General features: G+C 49.3%; 1 protein-coding gene across 2 annotated transcripts in view; it reads left to right on the top strand.

Annotated features, from left to right (window-relative positions):
- The window catches only part of LOC115189920 (ELKS/Rab6-interacting/CAST family member 1), a 184,057-nt gene that overhangs the window by 20,738 nt on the left and 135,819 nt on the right, over positions 1-27,500 (top strand). For both annotated transcript variants that reach the window (XM_029748419.1, XM_029748420.1), the window contains exon 2: positions 12,813-12,944. In XM_029748419.1, coding sequence (XP_029604279.1) covers positions 12,813-12,944 — 132 coding nt within the window. The remainder of the gene's footprint in view (positions 1-12,812; positions 12,945-27,500) is intronic.

Here is a 27,500-nt window from a genome sequence, read left to right as displayed (position 1 = left end):
AGGGTAGGGGTGAGGGGCGAGGACATGTAAGACAACGAGGGTTTTGGAGGGTAGGGGTGAGGGGAGAGGACATTTCATCGGGGTTTTGGAGGGTAGGGGTGAGGGGCGAGGACATGTAAGACAACGAGGGTTTTGGAGGGTAGGGGTGAGGGGAGAGGACATTTCAACGGGGTTTTGGAGGGTAAGGGTGAGGGGCGAGGACATTTAAGACAACAGGGGTTTTGGAGGGTAGGGGTGAGGGGAGAGGACATTTCAACACAATAAGGAAGGCAATGAGTCTGTTTTGGGATCTTTTTTTTTGCGGGTGTCTGAGTGTTGTAACTGGATCTGGGTGTGTGTGTGTGTGTGTGTGTGTGTGTGTGTCTTGCAGGATCTGAACAGATGAGGAACGCAGATTGAGGAGTTGGACCCGATAAAGGGAGGGAGGGAGGGAGGGAGGGAGGGAGGGAGGGAGGGAGGGAAAGAACAACAGAGCCGAACAGAGAGTGGTGTGAGAGATGGAAAGGAGAGAGAAATGGGAAGGGGAATCTCTTCCATGTGTTCCTCCCTGCCTCTCCTGTCTCTAATAGACTTCCAAGGGTTTTTTATTGGTCCTGTTTGTGGGCTTGTTGTGTTTGATGTGTGTGTGCGTCTGTGTGTATATATATATGTTTGTGTGTGTGTATATATATAAGTGTGTGTGTGTGTGTTGTTTGGTGGCTGTTCTCTCTCATCTCTCAGCCAGGATGAGGAGCTTCCCGCTGATCATTTCCGTTTCCTACATTACCTGAACCCACCTGGAGGAAGTACACACACATAGACACACACTAGGGGACCGGGCCTGGGCGCGACACACACTAGGGGACCGGGCCTGGGCGCGACACACTCCTCTCACACACACTAGGGGACCGGGCCTGGGCGCGACACACTCCTCTCACACACACTAGGGGACCGGGCCTGGGCGCGACACACTCCTCTCACACACACTAGGGGACCGGGCCTGGGCGCGACACACTCCTCTCACACACACTAGGGGACCGGGCCTGGGCGCGACACACACTAGGGGACCGGGCCTGGGCGCGACACACACTAGGGGACCGGGCCTGGGCGCGACACACACTAGGGGACCGGGCCTGGGCGCGACACACACTCCTCTCACACACACTAGGGGAACGGGCCTGGGCGCGACACACACTCCTCTCACACACACTAGGGGAACGGGCCTGGGCGCGACACACACTAGGGGACCGGGCCTGGGCGCGACACACACTCCTCTCACACACACTAGGGGAACGGGCCTGGGCGCGACACACACTCCTCTCACACACACTAGGGGAACGGGCCTGGGCGCGACACACACTCCTCTCACACACACTAGGGGACCGGGCCTGGGCGCGACACACACTAGGGGGACCGGGCCTGGGCGCGACACACACTAGGGGACCGGGCCTGGGCGCGACAAACACTAGGGGACCGGGCCTGGGCGCGACACACACTCCTCTCACACACACTAGGGGACCGGGCCTGGGCGCGGACACACACTCCTCTCACACACACTAGGGGACCGGGCCTGGGCGCGACACACACTAGGGGACCGGGCCTGGGCGCGACACACACTAGGGGACCGGGCCTGGGCGCGACACACACTAGGGGACCGGGCCTGGGCGCGACACACACTAGGGGACCGGGCCTGGGCGCGACACACACTAGGGGACCGGGCCTGGGCGCGACACACACTCCTCTCACACACACTAGGGGACCGGGCCTGGGCGCGACACACACTCCTCTCACACACACTAGGGGACCGGGCCTGGGCGCGACACACACTAGGGGACCGGGCCTGGGCGCGACACACACTAGGGGACCGGGCCTGGGCGCGACACACACTAGGGGACCGGGCCTGGGCGCGACACACACTAGGGGACCGGGCCTGGGCGCGACACACACTAGGGGACCGGGCCTGGGCGCGACACACACTAGGGGAACGGGCCTGGGCGCGACACACACTAGGGGAACGGGCCTGGGCGCGACACACACTAGGGGAACGGGCCTGGGCGCGACACACACTAGGGGAACGGGCCTGGGCGCGACACACACTAGGGGAACGGGCCTGGGCGCGACACACACTAGGGGAACGGGCCTGGGCGCGACACACACTAGGGGAACGGGCCTGGGCGCGACACACACTAGGGGACCGGGCCTGGGCGCGACACACTCCTCTCACCCGGAGAGAAATCTGGTCGCTCCACATGATATCAATATACAAGGACAGCTGCACAGGCCGCCTCTCTCTCTTCATCTTTCTCTCTCTGTCTCTCTCTTTCTTTCTCTCTCTCTCTCTCCATCCTCTCTCTCTCTCTCCATCCCCTCTCTCTCTCTTCATCTTTCTCTCTCTATGTCTCTCTCTTTCTTTCTCTCTCTCTCTCTCTCTCCATCCCCTCTCTCTCTCTCCATCCCCTCTCTCTCTCTTCTTGGCATGGTTTCATATGATGACATGAGTAAGGCTTTTTAGTTGTTGTCTTTTATGTTTTTCCCTCTTGATGTTGGGTCTTCTAGGTACCAGATGCTGTCTGTCTGTCTGTCTGTCTGTCTGTCTGTCTGTCTGTCTGTCTGTCTGTCTGTCTGTCTGTCTGCATATCTGTCAGTCTCTCTGCCTGTCTGTCTGTCTCTCTGCATATCTGTCTGTCTGTCTCTCTGCATATCTGTCTGTCTGTCTCTCTGTCTGTCTGCATGTCTGATCTCTGTCTGTCTGTCTGTCTGTCTGTCTGTCTGTCTGTCTGTCTGTCTGTCTGTCTGTCTGTCTGTCTGTCTGTCTGTCTGTCCTCTGTATATCTTTCTGTCTGTCTCTCTGTCTGTTTATCAGTCTGTCTGTCTTTCCTTCCTCTGTGAGATGGGAATCAGATGAGAAATTAGAAGACGGCCTGGGTGTCTGAATGGAGAACCCAAGTGTGGTGGCCGTGTGGTGGCCGTGTGGTGGCCGTGTGGTGGCCGTGTGGTGGCCGTGTGGTGGCCGTGTGGTGGTCATGTGGTGGCCATGTGGTGGCCGTGTGGTGGCCGTGTGGTGGTCGTGTGGTGGCCGTGTGGTGGCCGTGTGGTGGCCGTGTGGTGGCCGTGTGGTGGCCTTGTGGTGGTCATGTGGTGGCCATGTGGTGGTCATGTGGTGGCCATGTGGTGGTCATGTGGTGCCATGTGGTGGTCATGTGGTGCCATGTGGTGGCCATGTGGTGGCCATGTGGTGGTCATGTGGTGCCATGTGGTGGTCATGTGGTGGCCATGTGGTGGCCATGTGGTGGCCATGTGGTGGTCATGTGGTGGCCATGTGGTGCCATGTGGTGGCCATGTGGTGGTCATGTGGTGGCCATGTGGTGGTCATGTGGTGACATGTGGTGGCCATGTGGTGGTCATGTGGTGGCCATGTGGTGGTCATGTGGTGCCATGTGGTGGTCATGTGGTGCCATGTGGTGCCATGTGGTGGCCATGTGGTGGCCATGTGGTGGCCATGTGGTGGTCATTTGGTGGCCATGTGGTGGTCGTGTGGTGGTCGTGTGGTGGCCGTGTGGTGGCCGTGTGGTGGCCGTGTGGTGGTCATGTGGTGGCCATGTGGTGGCCATGTGGTGGCCATGTGGTGCCATGAGGTGGCCATGTGGTGGCCATGTGGTGGTCATGTGGTGGCCATATTCTTGAAAGGATCAGCACACATGAAGTGGCTAGAGACACAACATTAGAGACAGTGGTGTGTCAGTGTGTGTCTCTGTCTCTGTGTGTGAGAAATGTAATGCCAGTGATAATTAAATCCACCTCATTATAGACCATGATGATTGTGTGTGTGTGTGTGTGTGTGTGTGTGTGTGTGTGTGTGTGTGTGTGTGTGTGTGTGTGTGTGTGTGTGTGTGTGTGTGTGTGTGTGTGTGTGTGTGTGTGTGTGTGTGTGTGTGTGTGTCTCTATCTGGGTGTGAGAAGGACACAGTAAAAATACCATTACAGCCACATCATAACAGACACTAACATGCAGCTAGTGCATCAGCTGCTATCCATCTCTACATTGCTGTGGCCCTGGCTGTCTTAACAACCTCCTAACCCTTCTAACCCCAACCATTTCCTTAACCAGCCTCATTCCTGCTCATCTCCTAATTGACTTTGTCTGTGGAGAGAATGGGAACTGTAAACTGTCCACCACACTCACACACACATACCGAGACGCCAGATACCAAAACGACATGCGTCTCTGATTAGGACCCTCCCAGAGGTGTTTCTTTCGATCGCCTGCACCGTTCTGGCACGCCAAGACATTACGGTAATGAGATACGGCACCAGCAGAAAGGATTACTGTCGCTTTAAATGAAGCTGAAGTGATTGTGGTCTGCCTTGAGAAGGTTGAGCTGTCGTTGAGATTAGAGCGGGGGGGCGAGGAGCAGTGGAGGATGGAATGTATACAGAACACAAAATACACATTTCAAGACGTTTCCAGAAGTTTCGAGAAGTTTGAAGATATTTTCAAGATGTTTTCGAGACGTTCACCACATGCCACATTGTTCTCTTCTCTTCTTCGTGTGTGTACGCGTGCGTGTGTGTGTGTGTGTGTGTGCGTGTGAGTGTATGCGTGTGTGTGTGTGTGCGTGCGTGTGTGTGTAGCCATCTGTGTGTGTGTGTCCTCCCTAACCCTCTAACCTCCCCGTGTCCCTGACTTCCAGTAATAAGTCAGTTCAGTGGCTGAACCTTCATGAACACAAATATGCAGTTTGATTTGGGACAGATACAGCTGGTTCCCTCCCTGAGGTTCCTAGTCAGAAACATTCAAATAGCACTCTGAGGAGGACAAGGAGGAGTGATGAAGAGGAGGAGGAGGAGGAGAGTAAATAAACGATGGGCAGGGGGGAGGATTGTGGTGTGGTTTTAGAAAGGAATGGAGAGAAATACTCTCTGTGAGGCTCTTTTTAAAGAAGAGGGATGTGGTTGAGAGGACTGAAAAAGCTGATTGTGTGTATGTGTGTGAGAGATGGAAACATTGTCACCATATATAAGAACAAGGGGGACAAGTCCATCTGCGATAACAGCCGGGGTTTATCCCTTCTTATCGGCAAGGTCCTGAACAAGGTGATGCTTCACAGGCTGGTGAACAACACAGAGGAACTGCTGCCAGAGACACAATGTAGCTTCAGAAAGAACAGGACTACGGTCCACATGATATTCACCACACGGCAGCTCCAGGAGAAGTGCCGTGAACAGCATCAAGGCCTTCCACGACCTCCCCAAGGCCTTCCACGACCTCCCCAAGGCCTTCGACGACCTCCCCAAGGCCTTCGACGACCTCCACAAGGCCTTCAACGACCTCCCCAAGGCCTTCGATGACCTCCCCAAGGCCTTCCACGACCTCCCCAAGGCCTTCGATGACCTCCCCAAGGCCTTCCACGACCTCCCCAAGGCCTTCCACGACCTCCCCAAGGCCTTCGATGACCTCTCCAAGGCCTTCGATGACCTCTCCAAGGCCTTCCACAATCTCCCCAAGGCCTTCGACTACCCCCCCCAAGGCCTTCGACGACCTCCCCAAGGCCTTCCACGACCTCCCCAAGGCCTTCGACGACCTCCCCAAGGCCTTCGATGACCTCTCCAAGGCCTTCGACAACCTCCCCAAGGCCTTCGACGACCTCCCAAAGGCCTTCGACGACTTCCCCAAGGCCTTCGACGACCTCCCCAAGGCCTTCGATGACCTCTCCAAGGCCTTCGACAACCTCTCCAAGGCCTTCGACGGTCTCCCCACGGCCTTCGACGACCTCCCCAAGGCCTTCCACGACCTCCCCAAGGCCTTCCACGACCTCCCCAAGGCCTTCCACAACCTCCCCAAGGCCGTCGACGACCTCCCCAAGGCCTTCCACGATCTCCCCACCAATACAGACTGACATACAACCATGTCTGCCCCCACCAATACAGACTGATATACAATCATGTCTGCCCCCACCAATACAGACTGATATACAACCATGTCTGCCCCCAGCAATACAGACTGATATACAACCATGTCTGCCCCCACCAATACAGACTGATATACAACCATGTCTGCCCCCACCAATACAGACTGATATACAACCATGTCTGCCCCCACCAACACAGACTGATATACAACCATGTCTGCCCCCACCAATACAGTCTGACATACAACCATGTCTGCCCCCACCAATACAGTCTGACATACAACCATGTCTGCCCCCACCAATACAAACTGACATACAACCATGTCTGCCCCCACCAATACAGACTGACATACAACCATGTCTGCCCCCACCAACACAGACTGATATACAACCATGTCTGCTCCCACCAATACAGACTGATATACAACCATGTCTGCCCCCACCAATACAGACTGATATACAACCATGTCTGCCCCCCACCAATACAGACTGATATACAATCATGTCTGCCCCCCACCAATACAGACTGATATACAACCATGTCTGCCCCCACCAATACAGACTGATATACAACCATGTCTGCCCCCCACCAATACAGACTGACATACAACCATGTCTGCCCCCACCAATACAGACTGATATACAATCATGTCTGCCCCCACCAATACAGACTGATATACAACCATGTCTGCCCCCAGCAACACAGACTGATATACAACCATGTCTGCCCCCACCAATACAGACTGATATACAACCATGTCTGCCCCCACCAATACAGACTGATATACAACCATGTCTGCCCCCACCAATACAGACTGATATACAACCATGTCTGCCCCCCACCAATACAGACTGATATACAACCATGTCTGCCCCCACCAATACAGACTGACATACAACCATGTCTGCCCCCACCAATACAGACTGATATACAATCATGTCTGCCCCCACCAATACAGACTGATATACAATCATGTCTGCCCCCACCAATACAGACTGATATACAATCATGTCTGCCCCCACCAACACAGACTGATATACAACCATGTCTGCCCCCACCAACACAGACTGATATACAACCATGTCTGCCCCCACCAATACAGACTGATATACAACCATGTCTGCCCCCAGCAACACAGACTGATATACAACCATGTCTGCCCCCACCAATACAGACTGATATACAACCATGTCTGCCCCCACCAATACAGACTGATATACAACCATGTCTGCCCCCAGCAATACAGACTGATATACAACCATGTCTGCCCCCACCAATACAGACTGATATACAACCATGTCTGCCCCCACCAATACAGACTGATATACAACCATGTCTGCCCCCACCAATACAGACTGATATACAACCATGTCTGCCCCCACCAATACAGACTGATATACAACCATGTCTGCCCCCACCAACACAGACTGACATACAACCATGTCTGCCCCCACCAACACAGTCTGACATACAACCATGTCTGCTCCCACCAATACAGACTGATATACAACCGTGTCTGCCCCCACCAATACAGACTGATATACAACCATGTCTGCCCCCACCAATACAGACTGATATACAATCATGTCTGCCCCCACCAATACAGACTGATATACAACCATGTATGCCCCCACCAATACAGACTGATATACAACCATGTCTGCCCCCACCAATACAGACTGACATACAACCATGTCTGCCCCCCACCAATACAGACTGATATACAATCATGTCTGCCCCCACCAATACAGACTGATATACAACCATGTCTGCCCCCAGCAACACAGACTGATATACAACCATGTCTGCCCCCACCAATACAGACTGATATACAACCATGTCTGCCCCCACCAATACAGACTGATATACAACCATGTCTGCCCCCACCAATACAGACTGATATACAACCATGTCTGCCCCCACCAATACAGACTGATATACAACCATGTCTGCCCCCACCAATACAGACTGACATACAACCATGTCTGCCCCCACCAATACAGACTGATATACAATCATGTCTGCCCACACCAATACAGAATGATATACAATCATGTCTGCCCCCACCAACACAGACTGATATACAACCATGTCTGCCCCCACCAATACAGACTGATATACAACCATGTCTGCCCCCACCAATACAGACTGATATACAACCATGTCTGCCCCCACCAATACAGACTGATATACAACCATGTCTGCCCCCACCAATACAGACTGATATACAACCATGTCTGCCCCCACCAATACAGACTGATATACAACCATGTCTGCCCCCACCAACACAGACTGAGAAATACAACCATGTCTGCCCCCACCAATACAGACTGATATACAACCATGTCTGCCCCCACCAATACAGACTGATATACAACCATGTCTGCCCCCACCAATACAGACTGATATACAACCATGTCTGCCCCCACCAATACAGACTGATATACAACCATGTCTGCCCCCACCAACACAGACTGATATACAACCATGTCTGCCCCCACCAATACAGACTGATATACAACCATGTCTGCCCCCCACCAATACAGACTGATATACAACCATGTCTGCCCCCACCAATACAGACTGATATACAACCATGTCTGCCCCCACCAATACAGACTGATATACAACCATGTCTGCACCCAGCAACACAGACTGATATACAAACATGTCTGCCCCCACCAATACAGACTGATATACAACCATGTCTGCCCCCACCAACACAGACTGATATACAACCATGTCTGCCCCCACCAATACAGACTGATATACAACCATGTCTGCCCCCACCCAATACAGACTGATATACAACCATGTCTGCCCCCAGCAACACAGACTGATATACAACCATGTCTGCCCCCCACCAATACAGACTGATATACAACCATGTCTGCCCCCAGCAACACAGACTGATATACAACCATGTCTGCCCCCACCAATACAGACTGATATACAACCATGTCTGCCCCCACCAATACAGACTGATATACAAACCATGTCTGCCCCCACCAATACAGACTGATATACAACCATGTCTGCCCCCACCAACACAGACTGATATACAACCATGTCTGCCCCCACCAATACAGTCTGACATACAACCATGTCTGCCCCCACCAATACAGTCTGACATACAACCATGTCTGCCCCCACCAATACAAACTGACATACAACCATGTCTGCCCCCACCAATACAGACTGATATACAATCATGTCTGCCCCCACCAATACAGACTGATATACAACCATGTCTGCCCCCAGCAACACAGACTGATATACAACCATGTCTGCCCCCACCAATACAGACTGATATACAACCATGTCTGCCCCCACCAATACAGACTGATATACAACCATGTCTGCCCCCACCAATACAGACTGATATACAACCATGTCTGCCCCCACCAATACAGACTGATATACAACCATGTCTGCCCCCACCAATACAGACTGACATACAACCATGTCTGCCCCCACCAATACAGACTGATATACAATCATGTCTGCCCCCACCAATACAGACTGATATACAATCATGTCTGCCCCCACCAACACAGACTGATATACAACCATGTCTGCCCCCACCAACACAGACTGATATACAACCATGTCTGCCCCCACCAATACAGACTGATATACAACCATGTCTGCCCCCAGCAACACAGACTGATATACAACCATGTCTGCCCCCACCAATACAGACTGATATACAACCATGTCTGCCCCCACCAATACAGACTGATATACAACCATGTCTGCCCCCAGCAATACAGACTGATATACAACCATGTCTGCCCCCACCAATACAGACTGATATACAACCATGTCTGCCCCCACCAATACAGACTGATATACAACCATGTCTGCCCCCACCAATACAGACTGATATACAACCATGTCTGCCCCCACCAATACAGACTGATATACAACCATGTCTGCCCCCACCAACACAGACTGACATACAACCATGTCTGCCCCCACCAACACAGTCTGACATACAACCATGTCTGCTCCCACCAATACAGACTGATATACAACCATGTCTGCCCCCACCAATACAGACTGATATACAACCATGTCTGCCCCCACCAATACAGACTGATATACAATCATGTCTGCCCCCACCAATACAGACTGATATACAACCATGTCTGCCCCCACCAATACAGACTTATATACAACCATGTCTGCCCCCACCAATACAGACTGACATACAACCATGTCTGCCCCCACCAATACAGACTGATATACAACCATGTCTGCCCCCACCAATACAGACTGATATACAACCATGTCTGCCCCCACCAATACAGACTGACATACAACCATGTCTGCCCCCACCAATACAGACTGATATACAATCATGTCTGCCCACACCAATACAGAATGATATACAATCATGTCTGCCCCCACCAACACAGACTGATATACAACCATGTCTGCCCCCACCAATACAGACTGATATACAATCATGTCTGCCCCCACCAATACAGACTGATATACAACCATGTCTGCCCCCACCAATACAGACTGATATACAACCATGTCTGCCCCCACCAACACAGACTGAGATATACAACCATGTCTGCCCCCACCAATACAGACTGATATACAACCATGTCTGCCCCCACCAATACAGACTGATATACAACCATGTCTGCCCCCACCAATACAGACTGATATACAACCATGTCTGCCCCCACCAATACAGACTGATATACAACCATGTCTGCCCCCACCAATACAGACTGATATACAACCATGTCTGCCCCCACCAATACAGACTGATATACAACCATGTCTGCCCCCACCAATACAGACTGATATACAACCATGTCTGCCCCCACCAATACAGACTGATATACAACCATGTCTGCCCCCACCAATACAGACTGACATACAACCATGTCTGCCCCCACCAATACAGACTGATATACAACCATGTCTGCCCCCACCAATACAGACTGATATACAACCATGTCTGCCCCCACCAATACAGACTGACATACAACCATGTCTGCCCCCACCAATACAGACTGATATACAATCATGTCTGCCCCACACCATACAGAAGATATACAATCATGTCTGCCCCCCACCAACACAGACTGATATACAACCATGTCTGCCCCCACCAATACAGACTGATATACAATCATGTCTGCCCCCACCCTACAGACTGATATACACCATGTCTGCCCCCACCAATACAGACTGATATACAAACCATGTCTGCCCCCCACCAATACAGACTGAGATATACAACCATGTCTGCCCCCACCAATACAGACTGATATACAACCCATGTCTGCCCCCACCAATACAGACTGATATACAACCATGTCTGCCCCCACCAATACAGACTGATATACAACCATGTCTGCCCCAACCAATACAGACTGATATACAACCATGTCTGCCCCCCCCAATACAGACTGATATACAACCATGTCTGCCCCCACCAATACAGACTGATATACAACCATGTCTGCCCCCCACCAATACAGACTGATATACAACCATGTCTGCCCCCACCAATACAGACTGATATACAACCATGTCTGCCCCCACAATACAGACTGATATACAACCATGTCTGCCCCCCACCAATACAGACTGATATACAACCATGTCTGCCCCCACCAATACAGACTGATATACAACCATGTCTGCCCCCACCAATACAGACTGATATACAACCATGTCTGCCCCCACCAATACAGACTGATATACAACCATGTCTGCCCCCACCAATACAGACTGCACATGTCCCACCTGCAATAAAGTTTATGGGTCTCAGATTGGACTCTACAGTTTTCACCGTTAACTCAGATACGATGGACTACCGTAATGTAACATGTGTGTGTGTGTGTGTATATGCGTGTGTGTGTGTGTGTGTGTGTGTGTGTGTGTGTGTGTGTGTGTGTGTGTGTGTGTGTGAGAGAGAGAGGTACACAGTGTGGTGAAAGGGCCAGCCAGGAGGAGGGAGGTCTTCTGTTAGGGGCTCCAGTGAACACAGAGGGGAAAGCTTGATTTCTCCTGTGTATTATATTACATTACATTATATTACATAGTGTACAACATTCCCTCTTCATTTCCCCTGTAGTTACTAAGCCTGACTCTTCTGGCATCGCCAAGCCTCCAGGATCTGATCCCTCACACACACACACACACACACACACACACACACACACAACAGATAGAACCAACCGACAGACAGACAGGCAGGCAGGCAGGCAGGCAGGCAGGCAGGCAGGCAGGCACAGGCAGGCAGGCAGGCAGGCAGGCAGGCAGGCAGGGGCAGGCAGGCAGGCAGGCAGGCAGGCAGGCAGGCAGGCAGGCAGGCAGGCAGGCAGGCAGGCAGACAGACAGACAGACAGACAGACAGACAGACAGACAGACAGACAGACAGACAGACAGACAGACAGACAGACAGAAAAGCCACTGGTCTGACTCACCTATCATCAGCCGTAGAGAATAGACTGTGTGTGTGTGAGTCAGTGTGGAGAAATGTACTGGGGGTTCTGCTTCTCTAAGCCATCGCCACCACACTGGTGACCTGACTGACACTCTGGGTTCCAGTCCTGTCCAGTGTTTTCAATGTCCTGCCACATCATAGTTCTCTATCAGCGTGGCCACGTCACTGATGAGGTGGTGTGTGTTTCTAGTTAGTTCACCTGGTCCTCAGGGGATGAATGAAGGCTACTGTCACACATTCCACCAGATTGATTCATTGCACAGCTCTTCCCTGGTCTGTCTTGAAAAATGCATCGCAATTATACCAACTAGAATAGCTGAAGGTCATATGAAGGCTTCCTTCCATACAGGCTGGTAACTATTCCGTGTGTGTGTGTGTGTGTGTGTGTGTGTGTGTGTGTGTGTGTGTGTGTGCGTGCGTGCGTGCGTGCGTGTGTGTTCCCCAGGACTCCCTGCGCCAGAAGGAGGAGCGTATAGAGGAGCTGGAGGAGGCTCTGAGAGAGAGTGTCCAGATCACTGCAGAGAGAGAGATGGTACTGGCTCAGGAGGAAGCTGCCCGCACACACACTGAGAAACAGGTGAGTGGTGCAGTCTCACACACACACACACACGCACACACGCGCACGCACACACACACACGCACAGAGAGAACACACACACACAGAAACACCACCATGAACAACACAACCGCATACACATGATAACATGCATGGATTTAGTACTGTAGATATGTGGTAGTGGAGTAGGGGCCTGAGGGCAAACACTTGTGGAATCTGTTGTGAATTTATTGTAATGTTTAAAAAAAGGTATAATTGCTGGACCCCAGGAAGAGTAGCTGCTGCCTTGGCAGGAACTAATGGGGATCCATAATAAACCCCAGGAAGAGTAGCTGCTGTCTTGGCAGGAACTAATGGGGATCCATAATAAACCCCAGGAAGAGTAGCTGCTGTCTTGGCAGGAACTAATGGGGATCCATGATAAACCCCAGGAAGAGTAGCTGCTGTCTTGGCAGGAACTAATGGGGATCCATAATAAACCCCAGGAAGAGTAGCTGCTGTCTTAGCAGGAACTAATGGGGATCCATAATAAACCCCAGGAAGAGTAGCTGCTGTCTTGGCAGGAACTAATGGGGATCCATAATAAACCCCAGGAAGAGTAGCTGCTGTCTTGGCAGGAACTAATGGGGATCCGTAATAAACCCCAGGAAGAGTAGCTGCTGTCTTGGCAGGAACTAATGGGGATCCATAATAAACCCCAGGAAGAGTAGCTGCTGTCTTGGCAGGAACTAATGGGGATCCATAATAAACCCCAGGAAGAGTAGCTGCTGCCTTGGCAGGAACTAATGGGGATCCATGATAAACCCCAGGAAGAGTAGCTGCTGTCTTGGCAGGAACTAATGGGGATCCATAATAAACCCCAGGAAGAGTAGCTGCTGTCTTGGCAGGAACTAATGGGGATCCATAATAAACCCCAGGAAGAGTAGCTGTTGTTTTGGCAGGAACTAATGGGGATCCATAATAAACCCCAGGAAGAGTAGCTGCTGCCTTGGCAGGAACTAATGGGGATCCATAATAAACCCCAGGAAGAGTAGCTGCTGCCTTGGCAGGAACTAATGCGGATCCATAATAAATACAATACAAACACACTGTATGTAACAGAAACACAAGGAACCAGAGAAACAAGGAGCTTCACAATCATCTACATATCAGTGATGGAATTTCAAGTCTAACAACATTGTAGACTCCTTCTCTCAAGTTTCATTTTATTTTATTATTTTTTATATTTATTTTATCTTTATTTAACCTTTATTTAACCTTTATTTAACCTTTATTTAACTAGGCAAGTCAGTTAAGAACACATTCTTATTTTCAATGACGGCCTAGGAACAGTGGGTTAACTGCCTTGTTCAGGGGCAGAAGGACAGATTCGATCTAGCAACCTTTCGGTTACTGGTCCAACGTTCTAATCGCCAGGCTACCTGCCACCCCTTCATCTCTACAAGTCCTCTCTGTTACACACAGAACCCAATCCCTACCTCAGAGCCCTCCTCTGTGTCTCCCCCCCATCCTAACATCACTTCCGTTTCTCCTGGCCAAAAGTCCACAGTGTTTATGTTAACTTGCGCACACTAATGCACTAGGCTGGCATCTCTTGAGCCCACAGTTAATGGCATGATTTAGACCCACGTCAATGCCCCTCAGCGAAGGCCTCCAGTCAAAACCCTCCGTTATACACACTCCTGAAGTAGCAACTCAGAGAACGCCTGTCTTATAGCGATGCATCGCCATGCCAACCCCCTGAATACCGTGCCAACCCCCTGAATACCGTGCCAATGGGGCCTGTTTACGTGGTATGGGTGTGTTTGTGTCCAGTCTTCATTTGGCAAATAAATAACTCCATCGCTCTATGAAGAAACAGGTTCCTTTCACTTCAGTTTACATCAGCTGGTCTGACACACACATATTGCTGTGTGTGTGTTTGTGTATGGTGAGGGATGGTCTGTCATTGTGATGTGTCAATAGGCATTAACAGCATACCACAGCTGTGTCTTTATTAGGGTTGAGCATTTTGGGGAATATTCAGAGGTACTTTCCGTGGTGATTAACGGGAATGAATGGAAATATATGCAAATTAATATCAATACTTTTTAAATGTGGATTTTTTTGCATTGGATATATTTACCATATCATTGTCACGGCCGTCATATGAATGAGACCAAGGCGCAGCGCGCGTATCGTTCCACATCTTCATTTATATGTGAAACTATGCAATACATACAATAAACTATATATATAAAAAATATAAAACAAACGTGACGAAGAGGTACAACATGTACTAACTCAAAATAATCTCCCACAGACACTAGTGGGAAAAACAACAACTTAAATATGATCCCCAATTAGAGACAACAATGACCAGCTGCTTCTAATTGGGAATCATACGATAACCCCAACCTAGAACACAACATAGAAAATGTAAACTAGACAAAACCCCCAACATAGAAAAAAAAACGTAGAACACAACATAGAACATTTTAACTAGACAAAAGCCCCAACATAGAAAAAAGAAACTAGAACCAAACATAGAAATAAATAAACTAGACAACCACCCCCCAGTCACGCCCTGACCTACTCTACCATAGAAAAATACGAGCTCTCTATGGTCAGGATGTGACAATCATATGGAGACAGAAACATAAACCTTTTACCTTATCATAAGTAGACATAATTCAAATGATTAAATCCTTCCAATAGAAATAAAAAAAACGATTTAGTTACGAATTGGACTTTAATTAAATGAGTTGACTCTCCACATGGGATGATTTCACTGAACAACAAACGAAAGGGAATATTGAATGATCCCCAATGATCTATCGCATCTCCCAAAAACGTTTTCACATACATCTGTAAAATGATAGTCTAGAAACTAAAGCTTAGGTTGTCTTCCTCTCAGGCTTCCATGTCTTCTCCCTGGACCTCCTCAATGTCCACCTCTTGAACATCAGACTCTGAGGCCTCATCTTCACTGTCACTTTCCAACCTTGTTGAGGATGGCTCGTTGTCAGGCTCAAAAAGCCTCAGATTTGCCTGGATGGCGACCAAATGTTCAACCCTTGTATTGGTCAGCCTGTTGCGTGCTTTGGTGTGTGTGTTCCCAAACAAGGACCAGTCGCGCTCTGAGGCGGCTGATGTTGGTGGGATTTGGAGGATGATGGAGGCAACAGGGGAAAGAGCCTGAGATCCACAAAGTCCCTTCCAGCAGGTGGCTGATGAGATATGTTGGCACAACTGCCATATTGCATCTCCATCCAAAGCCCTTGCTTGGAAGTGTACTTCCCCAGACTGCCAAGAACCTTGCCCTCATCCAGGCCAAGGTGGCGAGACACGGTAGTGATGACACCATAGGCCTTGTTGATCTCTGCACCAGACAGGATGCTCTTACCAGCATACTTGGGGTCCAACATGTACTCTGCAGCGTGTATGGGCTTCAGGTAGAAGTCTTCACGCTTTTTGATATATTTCAGAACTGCAGTTTCCTCTGCTTGGAGCAACAGTGAAGATGGCAGGGCAGTACGGATTTCTGCTCTTACATCTGCAAGCAGAGTCTGAACATCAGACAGGATGGCATTGTCTCCCTCAACCTGTGCAATGGCTACTGCTATAGATTTCAGGAGTTTGACTGCTTACCACTCTCTCCCAAAATGCATCATCCAGGAGGATCCTCTTGATGGGGCTGTCCATATCGGCAGACTGTGATATGGCCATTTCTTGGAGAGACTCCTTCCCCTCCAGGAGACTGTCAAACATGATGACAACACCACCCCAACGGGTGTTGCTGGGCAGCTTCAATGTGGTGCTCTTATTCTTCTCACTTTGCTTGGTGAGGTAGATTGCTGATGAGCCTTCACATACCTAACCATTTCCTTGGCTCTCTTGAAGAGTGTATCCATTGTTTTCAGTGCCATGATGTCCTTGAGGAGCAGATTCAATGCATGAGCAGCACAGCCAATGGGTGTGATGTGAGGGTAGGACTCCTCCACTTTAGACCAAGCAGTCTTCATGTTCGCAGCATTGTCTGTCACCGGTGCAAATACCTTCTGTGGTCCAAGGTCATTGATGACTGCCTTCAGCTCATCTGCAATGTAGAGACCGGTGTGTCTGTTGTCCCTTGTGTCTGTGCTCTTGTAGAATACTGGCTGAGGGGTGGAGATGATGTAGTTAATTATTCCTTGCCCACGAACATAAGACCACCCATCAGAGATGACTGCAATAAGTATGCTTTCTCTATGATTTGCTTGACCTTCACTTGAACTCTGTTGAACTCTGCATCCAGCAAATGAGTAGATAAAGCATGTCTGGTTGGAGGGGTGTATGCTGGGTGAAGAACATTCAGAAATCTCTTCCAATACACATTGCCTGTGAGCATCAGAGGTGAACCAGTTGCATACACAGCTCGAGCAAGACGTTCATCAGCATTTCTCTGACTGCGTTCCTCCACTGAGTCAAAAAGCTTCTGATTCCAGGAGGACCATGAGCTGTTGCTGTCGATAAGGTGTCTGATTCATCATTTTCACCTTGAATAGAAGTAGAGGGACTAGTCAGAGGTGGCTTGTTGTGAGCACTGAGGGAACTTTATGCACTTGGCCATATGATTCTGCATCTTTGTTGCATTCTTCACATATGATTTGGTGCAGTATTTGCAAATGTACACAGCTTTTCCTTCTACATTAGCTGCAGTGAAATGACTCCACATATCAGATAGTGCCCGTGGCATTTTCCTGTAAAGATTAGGAAATAAATTGATTGTAAAAATAAATAAATACAATTCCCATGTACAGATAAATAGTTAAGCAGTTAGATTAAACAACTAATTTGTCAGATAAATGTTTTAAAATGAAACATGTATGGAAACAGGTGAATTAACACTCCTTAGTTAGCAGGCTCAAGCAAGATAAAAACCCACATGGTATCAAAAACCAACTAGCAGAAATTGTTAACAGGTTAGAAATTATTTAAACACACTTTGCTGTAGGCTACTATTTACTAGTTAATAAATTTACTAGCTAACAAATTCCCCAAATTCCCGGGCTTAACTTCCCATTGAAAATTTCCTGAAAAATTCTGGAATTTTACCGAAAAGTTTCCAACCCTTTGCAACCCTAGTCTTTATACCAGCCTACTGGAGAGAGAGCATGAAACTGGAATAACCCTGAATGACTGATCTGAGGTGGAGAGACTGAAGCATGGCAAACAGGGACTCTCACTGCCCAGAATGAGGAAGCTGGACAGACTTTCAGGGGATCAATGAGGTCACTCACTTTCTGTCCACTGTGGAGTTTTGGCCATGGATGTATTTCCTTCTTCTCCTCCCTGTCACTCTTAATCACAATAAAACTCCCAGCTGTAGAGTCTGTCTCCTAATGGTTTGTTTTACAATAACTTCATTAATAAAGAGCTTTTCATACGTGAGACATTTTCCAATTAGTGAACCTGGGCCCTGGACCCAACCATACAATGCTGTCTCCTCCACATCCTTTCCTCCCCACCCCAGTCACTGCCTGACTCCACCCCAGTCACTGCCTGACTCCACCCCAGTCACTGCCTGACTCCACCCCAGTCTCTGCCTGACTCCACCCCAGTCACTGCCTGACTCCACCCCAGTCACTGCCTGACTCCACCCCAGTCTCTGCCTGACTCCACCCCAGTCTCTGCCTGACTCCACCCCAGTCACTGCCTGACTCCACCCCAGTCACTGCCTGACTCCACCCCAGTCACTGCCTGACTCCACCCCAGTCACTGCCTGACTCCACCCCAGTCACTGCCTGACTCCACCCCAGTCTCTGCCTGACTCCACCCCAGTCACTGCCTGACTCCACCCCAGTCACTGCCTGACTCCACCCCAGTCACTGCCTGACTCCACCCCAGTCACTGCCTGACTCCACCCCAGTCACTGCCTGACTCCACCCCAGTCACTGCCTGACTCCACCCCAGTCACTGCCTGACTCCACCCCAGTCACTGCCTGACTCCACCCCAGTCTCTGCCTGACTCCACCCCAGTCACTGCCTGACTCCACCCCAGTCACTGCCTGACTCCACCCCAGTCACTGCCTGACTCCACCCCAGTCTCTGCCTGACTCCACCCCAGGAAGGGTGTAGGGTGGACGTGTCACAGTCTGGTTCCCCCTCGTTCATCTGGGCTGGGACCTGATGGGCCCTGGTCAAAAGTAGTGCACTATATAGGTAGTAGGGTTCTATTTGGGACACAGTCCTGGTCTGGTCCGGTCCAGGCTAGGCACCACCAGGCTTCAGGCAGGGTGGACCTTTAGTTTCCCCCTTGAGGTTCATTATATCTGGGCTCTAGTAGGGGCCCTCCGCTTCCAGGGACTTCCAGACTCATAGAGCTAGTGTTCGTGTGTGTGTGTGTGTGTGTGTGTGTGTGTGTGTGTGTGTGTGTGTGTGTGTGTGTGTGTGTGTGTGTGTGTGTGTGTGTGTGTGTGTGTGTGTGTGTGTGTGTGTGTGTGTGTGTGAGGGGACTTCCAGGCTTATAGAGCCAGGATCTATGGCCAGGGGCCAGCACGCAGGGCCAGGCTGTGGGAGAGGAAGGCTGGGTACAGGGAGGAGACTGGATGGGGACTGGTAGTGCTCAATGCTCAGCCTCTTTCTCTAACACACAAACACATGCAGGAAGGCAAGGATAAGCTAGTTAGTTATGCCACCTGCTCTATATCCAGGTCCAATGTTAACCCAGGCCAGCCACAGGAACACCAGGGGAATAAACCCCACAGCCAGGACAGGAAAGAGAGACTAACAACTATTTAAGTATTAAACCCAGAAGGAGCCAGCCAAGCTAGCCGAGCCAAAATGACATTTTTGGGGCATTTACCTGGAAATACACTTTTAAATCACTTTTAAATAGTTCTAAAAGTGATCCCTATAGGCCTATTGTCCATTCACACTCATAGTGAGCATTACCCAGGGTTCATTAAGGTCACGCCCCCTGCCAGACGCTCTGTTTGTTTCCTCTCTTCTTTTCCTCCTTCTCTCCATCCTCTCCGTCTCTGGTGTTCTTCTGGTTCATATATACTTAGTGTATGTTTTCAGGTTAGAGAACATAGAAACATTGACAACCATAACAATACAACATCCCCAGTCCTTTACCTCCCCCTCCACACCCCCCTCCACACTGGCTATACTGAAGAAACACTAGTGATTCTCCACTCCCAGTTGAATCCTGTCTGCAGCCTGTAGCCACTGATACAGGACATGACTGGCTATACTGAAGAAACACTAGTGATTCTCCCCTCTCAGTTGAATCCTGTCTGCAGCCTGTAGCCACTGATACAGGACATGACTGGCTATACTGAAGAAACACTAGTGATTCTCCACTCCCAGTTGAATCCTGTCTGCAGCCTGTAGCCACTGATACAGGACATGACTGGCTATACTGAAGAAACACTAGTGATTCTCCCCTCCCAGTTGAATCCTGTCTGCAGCCTGCAGCCGCTGATACAGGACATGACTGGCTATACTGAAGAAACACTAGTGATTCTCCACTCCCAGTTGAATCCTGTCTGCAGCCTGTAGCCACTGATACAGGACATGACTGGCTATACTGAAGAAACACTAGTGATTCTCCCCTCCCAGTTGAATCCTGTCTGCAGCCTGTAGCCACTGATACAGGACATGACTGGCTATACTGAAGAAACACTAGTGATTCTCCACTCCCAGTTGAATCCTGTCTGCAGCCTGTAGCCACTGATACAGGACATGACTGGCTATACTGAAGAAACACTAGTGATTCTCCCCTCCCAGTTGAATCCTGTCTGCAGCCTGTAGCCACTGATACAGGACATGACTGGCTATACTGAAGAAACACTAGTGATTCTCCCCTCCCAGTTGAATCCTGTCTGCAGCCTGTAGCCGCTGATACAGGACATGACTGGCTATACTGAAGAAACACTAGTGATTCTCCCCTCCCAGTTGAATCCTGTCTGCAGCCTGTAGCCACTGATACAGGACATGACTGGCTATACTGAAGAAACACTAGTGATTCTCCACTCTCAGTTGAATCCTGTCTGCAGCCTGTAGCCACTGATACAGGACATGACTGGCTATACTGAAGAAACACTAGTGATTCTCCACTCCCAGTTGAATCCTGTCTGCAGCCTGTAGCCACTGATACAGGACATGACTGGCTATACTGAAGAAACACTAGTGATTCTCCCCTCCCAGTTGAATCCTGTCTGCAGCCTGTAGCCACTGATACAGGACATGACTGGCTATACTGAAGAAACACTAGTGATTCTCCCCTCCCAGTTGAATCCTGTCTGCAGCCTGTAGCCACTGATACAGGACATGACTGGCTATACTGAAGAAACACTAGTGATTCTCCCCTCCCAGTTGAATCCTGTCTGCAGCCTGTAGCCGCTGATACAGGACATGACTGGCTATACTGAAGAAACACTAGTGATTCTCCCCTCTCAGTTGAATCCTGTCTGCAGCCTGTAGCCACTGATACAGGACATGACTGGCTATACTGAAGAAACACTAGTGATTCTCCCCTCCCAGTTGAATCCTGTCTGCAGCCTGCAGCCGCTGATACAGGACATGACTGGCTATACTGAAGAAACACTAGTGATTCTCCACTCCCAGTTGAATCCTGTCTGCAGCCTGTAGCCACTGATACAGGACATGACTGGCTATACTGAAGAAACACTAGTGATTCTCCCCTCCCAGTTGAATCCTGTCTGCAGCCTGTAGCCGCTGATACAGGACATGACTGGCTATACTGAAGAAACACTAGTGATTCTCCCCTCTCAGTTGAATCCTGTCTGCAGCCTGTAGCCACTGATACAGGACATGACTGGCTATACTGAAGAAACACTAGTGATTCTCCCCTCCCAGTTGAATCCTGTCTGCAGCCTGCAGCCGCTGATACAGGACATGACTGGCTATACTGAAGAAACACTAGTGATTCTCCACTCCCAGTTGAATCCTGTCTGCAGCCTGTAGCCACTGATACAGGACATGACTGGCTATACTGAAGAAACACTAGTGATTCTCCCCTCCCAGTTGAATCCTGTCTGCAGCCTGTAGCCACTGATACAGGACATGACTGGCTATACTGAAGAAACACTAGTGATTCTCCACTCCCAGTTGAATCCTGTCTGCAGCCTGTAGCCACTGATACAGGACATGACTGGCTATACTGAAGAAACACTAGTGATTCTCCCCTCCCAGTTGAATCCTGTCTGCAGCCTGTAGCCACTGATACAAGACATGACTGGCTATACTGAAGAAACACTAGTGATTCTCCCCTCCCAGTTGAATCCTGTCTGCAGCCTGTAGCCGCTGATACAGGACATGACTGGCTATACTGAAGAAACACTAGTGATTCTCCCCTCCCAGTTGAATCCTGTCTGCAGCCTGTAGCCACTGATACAGGACATGACTGGCTATACTGAAGAAACACTAGTGATTCTCCACTCCCAGTTGAATCCTGTCTGCAGCCTGTAGCCACTGATACAGGACATGACTGGCTATACTGAAGAAACACTAGTGATTCTCCACTCCCAGTTGAATCCTGTCTGCAGCCTGTAGCCACTGATACAGGACATGACTGGCTATACTGAAGAAACACTAGTGATTCTCCCCTCCCAGTTGAATCCTGTCTGCAGCCTGCAGCCACTGATACAGGACATGACTGGCTATACTGAAGAAACACTAGTGATTCTCCCCTCCCAGTTGAATCCTGTCTGCAGCCTGTAGCCACTGATACAGGACATGACTGGCTATACTGAAGAAACACTAGTGATTCTCCCCTCCCAGTTGAATCCTGTCTGCAGCCTGTAGCCGCTGATACAGGACATGACTGGCTATACTGAAGAAACACTAGTGATTCTCCCCTCTCAGTTGAATCCTGTCTGCAGCCTGTAGCCACTGATACAGGACATGACTGGCTATACTGAAGAAACACTAGTGATTCTCCCCTCCCAGTTGAATCCTGTCTGCAGCCTGCAGCCGCTGATACAGGACATGACTGGCTATACTGAAGAAACACTAGTGATTCTCCACTCCCAGTTGAATCCTGTCTGCAGCCTGTAGCCACTGATACAGGACATGACTGGCTATACTGAAGAAACACTAGTGATTCTCCCCTCCCAGTTGAATCCTGTCTGCAGCCTGTAGCCACTGATACAGGACATGACTGGCTATACTGAAGAAACACTAGTGATTCTCCACTCCCAGTTGAATCCTGTCTGCAGCCTGTAGCCACTGATACAGGACATGACTGGCTATACTGAAGAAACACTAGTGATTCTCCCCTCCCAGTTGAATCCTGTCTGCAGCCTGTAGCCACTGATACAGGACATGACTGGCTATACTGAAGAAACACTAGTGATTCTCCCCTCCCAGTTGAATCCTGTCTGCAGCCTGTAGCCGCTGATACAGGACATGACTGGCTATACTGAAGAAACACTAGTGATTCTCCCCTCCCAGTTGAATCCTGTCTGCAGCCTGTAGCCACTGATACAGGACATGACTGGCTATACTGAAGAAACACTAGTGATTCTCCACTCCCAGTTGAATCCTGTCTGCAGCCTGTAGCCGCTGATACAGGACATGACTGGCTATACTGAAGAAACACTAGTGATTCTCCCCTCCCAGTTGAATCCTGTCTGCAGCCTGTAGCCACTGATACAGGACATGACTGGCTATACTGAAGAAACACTAGTGATTCTCCACTCCCAGTTGAATCCTGTCTGCAGCCTGTAGCCACTGATACAGGACATGACTGGCTATACTGAAGAAACACTAGTGATTCTCCACTCCCAGTTGAATCCTGTCTGCAGCCTGTAGCCACTGATACAGGACATGACTGGCTATACTGAAGAAACACTAGTGATTCTCCCCTCCCAGTTGAATCCTGTCTGCAGCCTGTAGCCACTGATACAGGACATGACTGGCTATACTGAAGAAACACTAGTGATTCTCCCCTCCCAGTTGAATCCTGTCCGCAGCCTGTAGCCACTGATACAGGACATGACTGGCTATACTGAAGAAACACTAGTGATTCTCCCCTCCCAGTTGAATCCTGTCTGCAGCCTGTAGCCACTGATACAGGACATGACTGGCTATACTGAAGAAACACTAGTGATTCTCCCCTCCCAGTTGAATCCTGTCTGCAGCCTGTAGCCACTGATACAGGACATGACTGGCTATACTGAAGAAACACTAGTGATTCTCCCCTCCCAGTTGAATCAGCATCTGGCCTACGACAGATCTCTTCTAAGTGTTACTGTAAAGACTGAGGCACTTGGTGAAGTATTGGCCATCAGCTAGAGTCATCCTCTATTTATACAGCACAGCAGTGCAGCGCAGCGCGCCTCCACTGAGCTGAAGAGACCCCTCTCCCCTCTATACCAGGAGGACAGAGACAGTCACTCCTTATTTTGGTACTTGTCCTCATGATGTGTGGAGCTGCCAAACCCACTCACCCTGCCCATGTAATGAGCCTTGGTAATTAAGGGAACATAGACCGCACAGATGTAGGCGACACACACACACACACACACACGGACGCACACACACATGGACCAGGGGTATTTCCATCACACAGTCTCCTCTGTGCTGTGTGTTTGGTGACACGGATCACTCAGTGGGTTGTGGATTTACGGCCTGGCTGTGTGAAGAGGACTGGGTCGCTCAAGCGGGTCCAGTGAAAACGTTTGCCCAAGACCACATGAAAATATATACGTCCCTTCCCCTCCCTTCAGACATGACTCAGCAGTCCTATGACACAATTCATAACGCGCACTGTAGCAGCCCAGGCTCTTTCTCTCTCTGCCTCTTTCCCTCTTTCTCCCTCCTTCTCTCGCTCCCTGATGTTGACCAGGATGAGGAGACGTCTCGCCCTCTCTCTTCTTCCCATCTCTTTCCAGCCCTGCCCTGTCCTGTCCCATGCTGTCCCCATCTCTCCAGCCCTGCCCTGTCCTGTCCCATGCTGTCCCCATCTCTCCAGCCCTGCCCTGTCCTGTCCCATGCTGTCCCCATCTCTCCAGCCCTGCCCTGTCCTGTCCCATGCTGTCCCCATCTCTCCAGCCCTGCCCTGTCCTGTCCCATGCTGTCCCCATCTCTCCAGCCCTGCCCTGTCCTGTCCCATGCTGTCCCCATCTCTCCAGCCCTGCCCTGTCCTGTCCCATGCTGTCCCCATCTCTCCAGCCCTGCCCTGTCCTGTCCTGTCCTGTCCCATGCTGTCCCCATCTCTCCTCATCCTTGGGTCTCAGAAAGTCTCATGGTTACCAACTTTCCCAAGTCTCTCCTTAACTGCCTTCATCCAACTCTCTCTGTCTCTGCTACTTCCAATTTACATTTCTTGCCTGATTTTTCTCAAAAAGCATCTGAGCTGCTCTGTTCTGTTCTCTGTTCTGTTTCAATCTTCTGTTCTGTTCTCTGTTCTGTTCTCTGTTCTGTTCTCTGTTCTGTTTCAATCTTCTGTTCTCAGTTCTGTTTCAATCTTCTGTTCTCTGTTCTGTTTCAATCTTCTGTTCTCTGTTCTGTTTCAATCTTCTGTTCTCTGTTCTGTTCTCTGTTCTGTTCTCTGTTCTGTTTCAATCTTCTGTTCTCAGTTCTGTTTCAATCTTCTGTTCTCTGTTCTGTTTCAATCTTCTGTTCTCTGTTCTGTTCTCTGTTCTGTTCTCTGTTCTGTTCTCTGTTCTGTTTCAATCTTCTGTTCTCAGTTCTGTTTCAATCTTCTGTTCTCTGTTCTGTTTCAATCTTCTGTTCTCTGTTCTGTTTCAATCTTCTGTTCTCTGTTCTGTTCTCTGTTCTGTTTCAATCTTCTGTTCTCTGTTCTGTTCTCTGTTCTGTTCTCAGTTCTGTTTCAATCTTCTGTTCTCTGTTCTGTTTCAATCTTCTGTTCTCTGTTCTGTTTCAATCTTCTGTTCTCTGTTCTGTTCTCAGTTCTGTTTCAATCTTCTGTTCTCTGTTCTGTTTCAATCTTCTGTTCTCTGTTCTGTTTCAATCTTCTGTTCTCTGTTCTGTTCTCTGTTCTGTTCTCTGTTCTGTTTCAATCTTCTGTTCTCAGTTCTGTTTCAATCTTCTGTTCTCTGTTCTGTTTCAATCTTCTGTTCTCTGTTCTGTTCTCTGTTCTGTTCTCTGTTCTGTTCTCTGTTCTGTTTCAATCTTCTGTTCTCAGTTCTGTTTCAATCTTCTGTTCTCTGTTCTGTTTCAATCTTCTGTTCTCTGTTCTGTTTCAATCTTCTGTTCTCTGTTCTGTTCTCTGTTCTGTTCAATCTTCTGTTCTCTGTTCTGTTCTCTGTTCTGTTCTCAGTTCTGTTTCAATCTTCTGTTCTCTGTTCTGTTTCAATCTTCTGTTCTCTGTTCTGTTTCAATCTTCTGTTCTCTGTTCTGTTCTCTGTTCTGTTCTCTGTTCTGTTTCAATCTTCTGTTCTCAGTTCTGTTTCAATCTTCTGTTCTCTGTTCTGTTTCAATCTTCTGTTCTCTGTTCTGTTCTCTGTTCTGTTCTCTGTTCTGTTTCAATCTTCTGTTCTCAGTCTGTTTCAATCTCTGTTCTCTGTTTCTGTTTCAATCTTCTGTTCTCATGTTCGTTCAATCCTGCGTTCTCCTGTTCTGTTGCTCTGTTCTGTTCTCTGGTCTGTTTCAATCTTCTGTTCTCTGTTCTGTTTCAATCTTCTGTTCTCTGTTCTGTTTCAATCTTCTGTTCTCTGTTCTGTTCTCTGTTCTGTTCTCTGTTCTGTTTCAATCTTCTGTTCTCTGTTCTGTTCTCTGTTTTGTTCTCTCCTGTCTGCTTGCTTCTGCATTTTTCTATAATCTCTTCTCTCTGTCTTCTCCTCTGTCTTCGCTTCTCTCTGTCCTTCTCTGCTACTCACTGCCTGGTGCTGTGTAGAAGTACTTGGCATGACTTCAACCACACCGGCTTAAAAGTGGTGCAAGGTAGGAAACGCTGTCTCTTTGGACTCTTCTTTAGACAGTACATTTCTTCTGACGGCTTTCTCCTGCTGATTACTCTTTTAAACCTGCTTGTTAAACTGCTTTTTTGGTCCAAATGTCCCAGTCTACTTTGTACCTTCATTCTATGTCAATGTCTTCTGTGTGTCTTCATCTTTTGGGGGATTTTAATGAATTACGGTGTGATTTATGGTTTAGGTCTAAACACATAACAGCTCCTGCTCATGTTTGCCAAACATGTGTCCCATATTTCCCTCAGAGGATGCATCTGCATCTGAGTTTGGGAGAAAATCACTAACAGTGTTTCCCGGAGGTACTCGGTCCTCTCCTGTCCATCCGTCCGTGGCTTAGGGAGGCTGTCCCACTCGCTCCTCCCCAGAAGGATGATCCTTCTTAGGGCAAGGTTACAACGACTCTTACCCTAAAATGATGCTCTGTTCTTGGGAAGACTTTACTCAATGTCCCCCTAAAAGGAATACTTATGAAGAGTCCTCAACACTGAAGAGACCACTGTAAAAGTTTACCTAGTCTTTTATAACGTAGGACCTCTCCTCTCTTTCTCCCTCCCTCTCTCTCTCCTCCCTCCCCTTTCTCTCGTCTCTCCCCTCTCTGTCTAGTTCTCTCTCCTCTCCCTCTCCTCTCCTCTCCCTCCCCCTCTCTCTC

The sequence above is a fragment of the Salmo trutta genome, unplaced genomic scaffold, assembly GCF_901001165.1.
Source record: "Salmo trutta unplaced genomic scaffold, fSalTru1.1, whole genome shotgun sequence".
Taxonomy (NCBI): Eukaryota; Metazoa; Chordata; class Actinopteri; order Salmoniformes; family Salmonidae; genus Salmo; species Salmo trutta.
Note: the sequence above shows the minus strand (reverse complement) of the source record. Positions and strands in the feature narration are given on the sequence as shown.